This window comes from Diabrotica virgifera, chromosome 6 (genome assembly GCF_917563875.1).
Source record: "Diabrotica virgifera virgifera chromosome 6, PGI_DIABVI_V3a".
NCBI classification, from domain to species: domain Eukaryota; kingdom Metazoa; phylum Arthropoda; class Insecta; order Coleoptera; family Chrysomelidae; genus Diabrotica; species Diabrotica virgifera.
Window position 1 is genome coordinate 24943070 of NC_065448.1, and position 12630 is coordinate 24955699.

At 34.8% G+C, this 12630-nt stretch overlaps 1 protein-coding gene across 1 annotated transcript; it reads left to right on the forward strand.

Annotated features, from left to right (window-relative positions):
* The first annotated feature begins 381 nt into the window (after positions 1-381).
* Positions 382-10222, forward strand: LOC114326986 (uncharacterized). The gene is made up of 3 exons (XM_028275478.2): positions 382-547; positions 9244-9482; positions 9685-10222. The coding sequence occupies exons 1-3, from the start codon at positions 514-516 to the stop codon at positions 10129-10131; spliced, it is 720 nt and encodes a 239-aa protein (XP_028131279.2). The 5' UTR covers positions 382-513; the 3' UTR covers positions 10132-10222.
* Positions 10223-12630: the final 2408 nt, after the last annotated feature.

The window sequence follows — 12630 nt, forward strand, 5'->3', positions numbered from 1 at the left end:
TGTCACTGTATAAATTTTGGACAGCTTTTATGAGAGTAAAGTTGTTAGACCTTCTGATACATTTATTTGCATAGTTGCGTTGTCGCAAATATTGATTTAAGACTACCTATTACTACCAAGAGAGCCATATAGAACCGACAAAATTTATGATTTTAAACAACTTTCCTCTGGTAATCACGCTAATGATTCAGAACTGTGTTAACGGACCAGGACTATACCGGAACTGAAAGTGAAGAAGATCTATATCAACCATCCACATCGAAACAAAGGCCACTTATACAGCAGCCTGTTCTAATAACAAGAAACGTCTCAAAACTATTTATCTAATCTAATCTTTCCAAGCTATTATATATGAAAAGGTATAAAGGTACAAAAAGGAAAATGGCACCAATTAAAAACCTAATTTTTATCTTCTAAATTATACATAATTTGCCAGATAAAGTAAGATAAAAAATATTTTTTATTTAAATTTTAAAAAAATTAAGTCATTTATTGTTGAACGAAGCCCTAACAATGACAATCAAAATTTGGGCTAGAAGTGAAGATGGTAAGTACCATATAGTTTAAATATGTTTTTATACCCCTCTACCCGTATCTTTTCTCCATCCTAAGGACGTAGTTGCGTCATGTAATTTGTTTCTGTCCAATTATCTCTCTCCTGGTCGTGTTGTTTTGCTTCGGAAAATCATTAACCAGTCATGTTCTTTTGTTTGGTCCGACCATCGTAATGGAGATCTTCTTCTGGATCTTCTGCCCTCTACGTTACCCTCAACTATCATTCGTTCCATGCCTTCTCTTTTTCTAGTTATATGTCCAAAATATTAGCTGGTATGTGGTATGTAATTGTGGTAATCTAGTGTTTAGTTTTATCTTAAGTTCTTTTAGTATTGAATTCTTCAGTGTACTTCAATATTTTTATGAGTTTGACTGTTACAATAATAATTAGAATTAAATAAAAACTATAAATCATTTATGTTGAAAAATTCAAATATCACTCAATACCATAAAAGTGATGGTGGACGCATAAAATTACATTACAATGCATACTTTTGTTCACATAGAAATACTATGTTGTGAATGCCGTTTGGTAGAAGAAACAGTACCTGTCAGTCTGCACGATTTACGTGTACTGTCCGTGCTTTGCTCTCGACCAGTCTCCCTAGAAACCATGGTTCGCCTGTCGTTGTACAATGGTTTCTAGGGAGACTGGTCGAGAGCAAAGCACGGACAGTACACGTAAATGTCTATGGAACCAACAACAATCCATCAAACTTTCTTCTCTGTTGACTTCTTAGCCTTCTGGACACCACCGTCCGGCATAACCCAGGATCCAAGAACACCAGGACACGGCGCTTGCCCGGACTGTTTGTTTTTGCTGCCAACACAATACATTCACCTCAAACCCTGAAGAGGACAAAATCCTAAACGGGGAAGCACATTGAACGCATTTCTTCTAAACATTATCTAGACAAGCAAATCAAACAATGTGGCTGGCTGGCTGCACGATTTCTTAGAAAAGTAGTAAGAGTTTGAGCACAGTATAGGAGGAAGGTTTGAGTCAGCGCCCCCTCCCTACCTTCTCCTCCACTACCCAAGCCTTTCGCTCTAGTTTTCCGCGGAATTGATCATTTAGCCTCTTATTCCTTCTTAGTTTGGATACTTCACAACAGGATATTCAGATTAGAAAAATACTTCTCATAGAATTAAGTCACATCAAGATAGTCAAGCTCACCGATCATATATATGTGAAAACACTCATCGACAGGAGGCGCCTTCGTGGTCGAATTGACAGCTCTTTGGAAATTCAATTAATAGAAGCATAAGCGTAACCAGGGGGGGTTTTGGGGGTTGTAACCCCCCCCCATTGGGATGTACTTTGAGCTCTATACGCTTAACACAATAGCCCTCAGAGACCTTCCAGTAGTTGTAACCCCCCCTTTCAGGTAGTTGTAACCCCCCCTTAGGATCATCTGGTTACGCCTATGAATAGAAGTAATGGGAAAACACATTTTGAATATAATTGTTGAAGAAATTAAGGAAGCCGAATAGGTACTACTCCTTAAGTGTCGATTCAACATCAGGTTTGTCTCATATTGACCAGTTAACTATAATTAAGTTAGTTCATCTGATGGTTAAGTGTATGAGCGTTTTCTCACATTCATACCCATAAGTAGCCATAGTGTAGAAAATATTTCTTCTGCAGTTTTAACTTTTTTAAGCGAATATGGCACTCATGTTAAAACGACATGAGGGGACAATCATATGACACTGCAGCAAATATGTAGGTAGGGCTTACAATACCGGGATTCCGGGATTCCGGGATCCCGAATACCGGAATCCCGGACGATTTTTGTCCGGTATTCGATACTGGTATTTATAATAAAAATACCGGTATTTCGGTATTAGCTTAATTTATAAAAAGTGAATTGATGCACAATAAACTTTCTTCTAAAATATTTTTTGCTATTACAAGAAATTATTTTTGAAGATAAACAACCAATATCACTGTAAAAAATATTTATTAAACACGTTTATTACACGTCGTATTAAGTCGTTAATTTAAGGCGAAGGGTTATATCAGTTTCTACAACCAAATTATTAAATCTCGTCTATACAAATATGTACATAAAATGAGTTGTATAAAAATTCTTAAATTGTTAAAAAGCCGTACGATTTATCATTCAGAATTGTTTTAACATTTTTAGATCTTTTTTTATTTTTTTTGTGTATTGTGGTGTATAAATTAGGCTTACTTATTTTCTGGATTATTTATAATAATTGAAAATATTACTTACATACTTATCCCTCTTCACTCCATGCGGAGCATAGGGCGTCAACTGTCTGCCTCCATTCTGTCTTATCCTTTGCACTGATCTTTATTTCTGCCCAGGTTTTCCCAATAGCATAATTTCTTTTTCGACACTTTTCCACGTTTCTACGGTTAGTTCTTTTCCATAGGTTCCTGGTTAGTTCTTGTCCATAGCTCTTGGTTTGATATACGGTTTGGCCAGTAAATATTAAGAATCTTCCTTAGGCATTTATTTATGAATACCTGCATCTGTCCGATACATTTTCTTGACACTTTCCAAGTTTCTGCTCCATACAGTCTTCACGTTGCTGTTGAATAGCCTTATCTTGGTTTTAATTGTCATCTGACGTGAAGACCACATTTTCCTTAGCATATTGAATGTGTTTTGAGCTATTCCTATTCTCCGTTTTACGTCCTCTTCCGTTCCTCCTTTGTTTTAAAGTTAAATTAATTTACAAATAGCAAATTTCATAAGTAAAAGTGCTATCTTATTTTATGAAGAATTTATCCTAGAATCAAATATATAGTTTTTCTATTTCCACATTTTTTGTATCTATGTATCCCTACTATCTATCTAATACTTATTATAAACAACATCTACTCATTTGAAAACAAAAATTTAATAGGTTTCATATATTATTTAATGACAAGTCCATATAACAACTGAGGATAGTATAAATATAACGTGTATATTTTTTATTCATAATACCGGTTTTAATACCGGGATCCCGGTATTTTAAATTTTAAATACCAAATACCGGTATTGAGATTTTGGCTCGGTATTGTAAGCCCTACATGTAGGTAAGGCAAATACAATAGTCTCCAGGCTCATTTATCTAATATTAACAAACTTGCCATTTACATTCCTTGTGCCTCACACTCACTTAATTTTGTTGGAGTAAGTGTTGCTAAAAGTTGCGTTGTAGCAATATCGTATTTTGGGTTTGTTCAGTCCGTGTACAACTTTTTTTCAACCTCTACCCACCGTTGGGAAGTTATCATCAAATGCTTAAATGAAACTCGACTAAGCAATCCAATTCGCCACGATCTAGTAATCTAGTCCATAAAAGACCAAGCAGCACTAGATAGAGTTATCCACTTATCTAAAGAATACCGCTCGGAGATGGAGAGGCTATCCGAGGTTTTGAAAGGAGAAGATACAGATTTCTTTAGGGGCCTCAGCATGGTTTGACTAGGGGTCTCAATATTCTTAATCCGGGACTGCTGGCCATTGTGATGCGTCGACGGATCTCGTCTTCGCAGCCTCCACTATTAGTGATGTCGGAGCCTAAGTAATTAAATTGTCTGACCACTTCGTAACCTGCCATGTTTCTTTATATCTGTTTCTATCGATGATCATTACTTTGATTTTTGTATATTTATTTTTAAACCATATTCCGTACTTACCGTGCCTAGACTATTCATAATTTGTTCCAGTTCTTTTGATGAAGACGCGAATATAATTGTGTCATCAGCATATCGTAGGTTTTTGATTTTTCTTTTTCTTCCTCCTATAGTTGCTCCGTGTTGCCACTTCTCAAAAACTTGTCGCATGATGTTTTTACTATAATAAATATTGAATAGAATGGTGCAATGGGGGATATTATGTATACATTATACATTACTGCACTGCCAAACTCCAGATTTCGATTTTAAGCTTTTCGAAACCACATTATTATCTTTTACATTATCGGTATTATTAACATAGCGTACAGTTCTTGTCATAAATAGATTAATGTTGTTCTGAAGCTATTTCCTTGTGGCATTTTTATAATTACGTATTTTTTATGGGAAATAAGCCACAATTTTACTAAAAAAATGAATTTATTAACGTTTCGAAGCCCAAACAATGAACTGTCAACACGGATGGAATGGCCCCATCCCATTCAAACAGTGAAGCGAGATTGCGGCCAACATACAAGTGAGAGGTCCTAGAGAGAGACAGAGCTTGTCAGGGAAAATTTGACTTCTTCATTCGTTGGATATTATCATAATGACCAGAGTTGCCAGATGTGATTTTATAAATCCCCCACTTAGAAACTGAAATTCCCTCAAATTGAAGCTCAAACCCCTTAAATTTAAATTTTTGCCGCATTTTAATAAATTAGTAATTTTAATAAATGTAGAGAACAGTAAACCAAAATTATACTACTTATCAACAGAAGGTCCTGGAAATAATTCATGGGTCCTATCGTCTTCGATTATATGAGAGTATAATTTTACAGTTCTACGTATATACGCAAATTTAATTTATCATGACCCCTAAAAATATCTCATAATTGTCCCTCCCCAACCATTTCTGCTTAGAAAAATTCCTCTAGACGCTTTCAAATTACTCCAAAATTATGGAAAAATACCCCAAGCTGGCAACGCTGACTATTACTATAAATTTTTTGTTTACGAAAGATGGCCATTATCTTCCCTCCTTCCCTGACTAGCGCTATCTCATCCTGGCGTCATTAAATTCACTTCTTGCCCATTCCATCGGTGTTGACAGTTCATTGAGCCCAAATCGGGTTTCGTTGTCAAAATACAAAATACTATTAAAATAAACAAACATGTTGTTGCTAAGTAAAAAAATTCTTCTATAATTTATTTAATCTGACTCATTTATATTGGCAATTCAGACGTATATTATACATTTTAAAGTAGAAGACTTTAAAATGATATCGCCAATATTTATGAGTTGCGTTCCTGGGACGACTTTACTAAAAGATAGTTCATTTGATTACATGAAATCAATCCCAACTCAAGAATATCCGTCGCAAAAAAATCATAGCATGTGATCTGTCTTTAAAAAGACAACCAAATGCAACGATGACAGTAAAATTCTCGCGTTAGAGATTCCATAGTAAATCACGAGGGAAAACCAGGAAAAAACCTCGTGATACTATCCCGACATCGTAAGTATTTGGTCGTACATTTAATCTACCTTCAAGAAAACTAATACCAAATTCTGACTTTAATATGTTTAAATTATAAATAATATTAATATTACATAGATATACAATAAGTAATACTAAAATATAAAATTTGTACTAACTCGATATGTTATTGACTTACTAATCGTGGTATTTTCTTTCTATTGACTTCCTCTTTCAGTATGAGTAACCGCATCCTACTGCATTCTACCGAGGAATTTGTGACACAATTGGTTTCATTTAGCATAATTAGAGCCGCTTCTTTGATTTTTCTCTTTTTACTATCTGATTCTTTCAGGACTATACTTGAATCTCTCCACTGAACTCTATGTTCATTATCCCATGCGTGTCGACATATTTGAGATCTATCAAATTCTCTATTTTTAATATAAGATTGATGTTCATTTATTCTAACGTTTAATGGTCTTGATGTTTCACCTAAATAAAATTATTCGCATTCACAAGGTATTCTATAAATGCAATTCTTTGTTCTTTCTTTTTCATTTCATTCATTCATTCAACACATTGAGATCTATTCTATCTAAAACTAAACCTAACAATGAACAAGAAAGAACAAAGAATTGCATTTATAGAATACCTTGTGAATGCGAACAATTTTATTTAGGTGAAACATCAAGACCATTAAACGTTAGAATAAGTGAACATCAATCTTATATTAAAAATAGAGAATTTGATAGATCTCAAATATGTCAACACGCATGGGATAATGAACATAGAGTTCAGTGGAGAGATTCAAGTATAGTCCTGAAAGAATCAGATAGTAAAAAGAGAAAAATCAAAGAAGCGGCTCTAATTATGCTAAATGAAACCAATTGTGTCGCAAATTCCTCGGTAGAATGCAGTAGGATGTGGTTACCCATACTGAAAGAGGAAGTCAATAGAAAGAAAATACCACGATTAGTAAGTCAATAACATATCGAGTTAGTACAAATTTTATATTTTAGTTTTACTTATTGTATATCTATGTAATATTAATATTACTTATAATTTAAACATATTAAAGTCAGTATTTGGTATTAGTTTTCTTGAAGGTAGATTAAATGTACGACCAAATACTTACGATGTCGGGATAGTATCACGAGGTTTTTTCCTGGTTTTCCCTCGTGATTTACTATGGAATCTCTAACGCGAGAATTTTACTGTCATCGTTGCATTTGGTTGTCTTTTTAAAGACAGATCACATGCTATGATTTTTTTGCGACGGATATTCTTGAGTTGGGATTGATTTCATGTAATCAAATGAACTATCTTTTAGTAAAGTCGTCCCAGGAACGCAACTCATAAATATTGGCGATATCATTTTAATGTCTTCTACTTTAAAATGTATAATATACGTCTGAATTGCCAATATAAATGAGTCAGATTAAATAAATTATAGAAGAATTTTTTTACTTAGCAACAACATGTTTGTTTATTTTAATAGTATTTTGTATTTTGACAACGAAACCTGATTTGGGCTTCGAAACGTTAATAAATTCATTTTTTAGTAAAATTGTGGCTTATTTCCCATCGAAAATACGTAATTATAAATAGATTAATTATATAGTATTAGATGTTTTGGCGTACTTGCCAAAGAAGCCTTGGAGTAGTCAACAAAGCACAAATATGTTTATATATTGATGCTAATTTCCCCAAAAAAGACCAAATGCGTGGTTATAACAGCAAATCTAATAAAATGTAAATTATTGCTGGAGGGTTAGATAATAGAACAAGTCATGGAGTTTAAATATCTAGATATCACACTATCTAGCTACGAATAGCTCGAAGCAGAAGTGGAAGATCAAATTAATAAAGCAAACAGTGTCGCAGGTTGTTTGAAACAATATGGAGAAATAAAAATATCGGAAAAGAAGTGAATCGCAGAATTTACAAAACAGTCATCAGACCAAAGAGATGAAAACCCTTCGAAAAATCGATGGTAAGATAGGTACTATGGGATAGAGCTACAAGTGAAGATATACGACGGAGATGTAAGGTGGACAACATCAATAACTGAGTAAAAACAGAAGAGTAGAATGGAATGACCACATAAGCGGAATGACGACAAATAGAGTAGTAAGGATAGTGAGAGATCTTGCTGTCCTCCAATAGGAATACGATCAGTGGGACGGCCAAAAAACGATGAAATGACAACTTACTGGAGGCACATTGAAAAACAGAGTCATTGTCTACACAATAAGAAAAAGAAGGACTTAAATTCGCACAAACAATGTAGATTTCTTATTCTGACTGAATCATAGAATAAGAATTCTCTATACTCTATACCAGCGTTTCTCAATCTGTGGTACATGTACCACTGGTGGTACATTTCATTTTTTGAGGAGGTACACAAAAAAACAGCCAAAATCAGCACCACTATTATAGTTAATTAGATCACCTAGTTAGATATGTATTTCAGTTAGGTGGTACCAAAAATAATAAAAAGTATTTGGTGGTACATGACACAAAAAGATTGAGAACCGCTCCTCTATACAGTGATGAGCGCGTTAATAACCGGCAAAATAACGCAAAAGATGGAAATAATACATTGCGAAACAAAAAGAGATGAAACTAGTGGAGGTGGAAATGATCGTTATAGACGTACAAAAAATTAACATTACATTACATAATTAGTTTAAGTATTTTCTATGGGAAATAAGCCACAATTTTACTAAAAAATGAATGTATTAACGTTTCTAAGCCCAAATCGGGTTTCGTTGTCAAAATACAAAATACTATTATATACCCGATTTGGGCTTCGAAACGTTAATACATACATTTTTTAGTAAAATTGTGGCTTATTTCCGATAGAAAATACTTAATTATAAAAATGCCACAAGGAAATAGCTTCAGAACAACATTACATAGTTTCCCACCTTTACACGCATTGACATATTAAGCCTAGACTCGGCATACTCACCAAAAAAGCGTAACGCGGAAACAGCATGGAAACAGTCGATCGGTGCTCTATCTATCTCTTTTAACCAAACGATCCCGCGCATGTGACTGACAAAGATGGCTAGACCACTCAATCCTATGGCGACGTTACACCCCGATGCATTGAGTGGCATATCCCTAGTCAAGTCTATCCTCTTTACATGTCTCTGTTTACACGTCTGTGACAGGAGTATTTTATAAAACTCTACTGTCACAGTGACAGTTGTCATACTCCTCTGATACGTCTAAAGGTGGGAAACTATGTAATGTAATGTTAATTTATACGTTTATAACGATAATTTCCACCTCCACTAATTTCATCCCTTTTTGTTTCGCGATGTATTATGTTTTCCATCTTTTGCGTTATTTTGCCGGTTATTAGCGCGCTCATCACTGTATAAATACTCTGGCCCTACATTCTCGACTTCACTAGAAATTTCAATGGTCTCGTTTGAAAAAAATAAAATTGCTCCTGGGACATCGAGGTGCGTTGCGCGTTGTTTACTTGGGGTCCTATCGAATTCTCTAGTAGGTCATTGACAGGCACGTAACGTAACATTATTTTCTAAATTTTAGGTACTATAGATTATATCTCTCTAACAAAAGAATATGTACCAGGAGCCCTAAATGTTCTTAGAAAATCGTTTTATCGCGAAGAAAGCGACTGCCTAGCGGCAGGTGTGGCAAACAGCGAGGATGCTATGTGCGAAGTGGATAATTTTATGACTAATATGGCAAAACATGGAGTTTCCATTGTAGCGGTGGAGAGGAAAACAAATACTGTATGTGGTGTCGCAGTCAACGAAATTCGAGAGGTAATATAAGATGTAGTTGTAATATCTTAGTTAAGTTTATAATAATCTCCCATTAATCATCTCTCGAATTATCTCGAGTGCTAATGCACAGTTTGGCCAGATTAGCGCGCTCGAGTTAACTCGAGCGTACACGTTAAGGTGTTAAGCAGTTTAATATGACCGATTCATATAGGTACATACTAATATTCAATTTTTCTTGTAGATCAATACCCATCCCGTAGTCACACATTGTGTCGATAAGGCAAGGCACACAGCTACCAAAAGTTTTTTGAAATATGTAGAAGAAGCGGACGATCTCCTCAGCATTTTTGAAAATTGCAAAGTCGATTGCTACATAGAATTATTTTGCTTATCCATATTACCAGAATACAGAAGAAGAGGAATTGCTTTGACATTAGCGAAAGTAACTGAAGAACTGACTCGACAACTATCTCATGGGAAACCTGTGAAACAGTCATTAGATGACAGTGATCTGCCTTTAGAACCCATACCAAAAATGATTGCTGTTATTTTTACAACCCACGGATCCAAGAGACTAGGTGAAAAAGTTGGATGGGAAAGTGCTCGTAGTTTAAAAATGAGTTTTACCAAAGACGATACAGACTGTTTTAATGTTATGTTTAAAAAAATGTCTAACAGTAAGGTCTAAACTTATGCTATCGTTGTATAAAGAGAACCACAGCGAAATTCTACAGTTGTGTTTTAACGATATTTTTTTATTAATAAACTTCAAAAACTAAGTTTTTGATCTAATAGCACAGTGGTTCCCAAGCTATAATGTCTGGCGACCCACCTTCTGATGTTTTTTCATATTCGCGAGCCATCCCTCACTCATGATCATACGCTATTCTGTACTCTGAACGTCACTCAGCTACTGTAAGCGCCACGCCGCGACCCACCGGTTGGGAAACGCTATATATCACATAAAACAACATCCAAAAATGTTATTCTACATTCCACCAGACTGAAAACAATGGGAACCTACTCTGGTAACACCTCCGAGGCTTCTACAATTTGCAAGCCATAACGGATACTGAGACTAAGGAAGATGAGGGAATTTTACAATTTATAATTCACGTCCCATCTGCTCAGCGCGGTAAAGTTCCAACGAGAATGGTTCCCTTCGTACTTCAATCAGAGTAAACATGTAAATCAAAAATGAATAACCATTTTCAATTTCGTTGCAACACTAAACTACAGCCGTATCATTATTCCAGTTCAATCAGAGAGTGCAGCAAGCACCTCTATCGGTTTTTAAACTTATTAGTCTCTCATCAGGAGGCACAAATGCTGCTCTCTCTCTGATCCAACTAGGACAAACCCCGGCGTACAGTCACGGATTGCAACGAACGAAATGGCAGGGATGCACTAGCGGCAACTGCTAGCCAAAAACTAAGTTTTCAATCTAATAGCACATAAAACAACATCCAAAAATGTTATTCTACATCCCACCAGACTGAAAACAATGGGAACCTTCTCTGGTAACACCTCCGAGGCTTCTACAATTTGCAAGCCATAACGGATGCTGAGAGTAAGGAAGATGAGTTGGGTCAGAGAAAGCAGCATATGTGCCTCCTGATGAGAGACTAATAAGTTTCGAAACCGGTAGCGGTGCTTGCTGTACTCTGATTGAACTGGAATAATGATGCTGCTGTAGTTTCGTGTTGCAACGAAATTGAAAATGGTTATTCATTTTTAACCACTATATTTAACACTATTAGTCCAACAAAATGGAAGAAATGATGAAAGAAATGTTATCGGAATTTAAACAAATGCTATCAGAATTTAAAGAGAAAAGAGATGAGGTTGTTACATATGATACTTGTATCATTACGTACGTAGGTGGCAGTAGACACTCTCAATGTAATAGTCACTTTCGACAGTTGATTCCCCGACACCGACAGATTCCGATCCGAATGCCAAAAGTGCAAGTGCAAATGGGGCCTGATTCTAATTCATTTCGACAGTCGCAATTTTATTTCGACACCGCCATGACAGCCGGAGAGTATAGCGATTCTTGGGGATATTAACCTTATCATGTTGAGACTGCTCAGAATTTGGGTTGGCGCTTCGGTTTCTTGGATTTTGTTGATAGTCTGGGAAAATTATCGAAAAAATACCATTTTTGGGAAAAATTATTTACCAGCTATTTTATTGCTAAAATCGAATCTTAAGATTGCATATATTAGTAATATGGGGTATGACAAGTCCGCAGAAAGTGTGTTATTTTATTTATAAACAAATTAGCACTCCTAAATCTTCTTTTTTTTTCAATTAGTGGTCTGTAACTCCTATAATTTTTCCTTTGAGCCAAAAACACTCAAATAAAAATTCACCGTAATTTAGTTCTGCACAAAGTTATTTTTTTTCCGATTTCCTTCAACAAAAATTTTACTCAGAAAATCCGAGTTTTCCCAAAAAATCTGCCATTTTCAATTAAAATTTTAGGGAAGTACCTAATTATTTATCAATAATTAAATAATTGAAGACATGAAAGATTTATTATAGTAGATTATACAGAGGGGCTAAATTATGGAATAAATTCATTTCTTTAAAACGGACGATTTTGGAGCAAAATCCCCAAAGAGGTCGATTTTTATTTTTAAATTACAATTTTTTGGCATATATTTCATACTAGTGACGTCATCCATCTGAGCGTGATGACGTAATCGATAATTTTGTTAATGGGAATAGGGGTCGTGTGGTAGGTCATTTGAAAGGGCGTTTAATTCTCTATTCAGTAATATAAACATTAATATCATTAGGTATTTATACAGGGTTGCCAAAAAAAATTTTGAATTAAATTAATTGGCGCAACAAGAAGAATGTATGTAATTTATTTAACTCAAAATACATTGTACTGCTGTCAGAAAATAGAAAAAAAGGTTTATTTCACAAATAAACATTTCTTTTCGCTTAAATTAAATCACAAACAGCCTCCCTCCTACCTATTGGCAGTTTGAACTTTTAATTTAAGCTAAAAGCAATGTTTATTTGCAAAATAAACATTTTTTTCTATTTTCTGACAGCAATAGAATGTATTTTGAGTTAAATAAATTACATGCATTCTTCTTCTTGCGTCAATTAATTTAATTCAAATTTTTTTTTGGCCTCCCTGTATAAATAATGATATTAATGTTTATAATAC

Bases quoted from the DNA above. Each gene is read 5' to 3' on its own strand.
- LOC114326986 (XM_028275478.2), top strand. From the start codon at position 514: ATGACAATCAAAATTTGGGCTAGAAGTGAAGATG. The intron at 548-9,243 runs GTAAGTACCATA...TCTAAATTTTAG, and splicing joins TTGGGCTAGAAGTGAAGATG to GTACTATAGATTATATCTCT. The intron at 9,483-9,684 runs GTAATATAAGAT...TTTTTCTTGTAG, and splicing joins CAGTCAACGAAATTCGAGAG to ATCAATACCCATCCCGTAGT.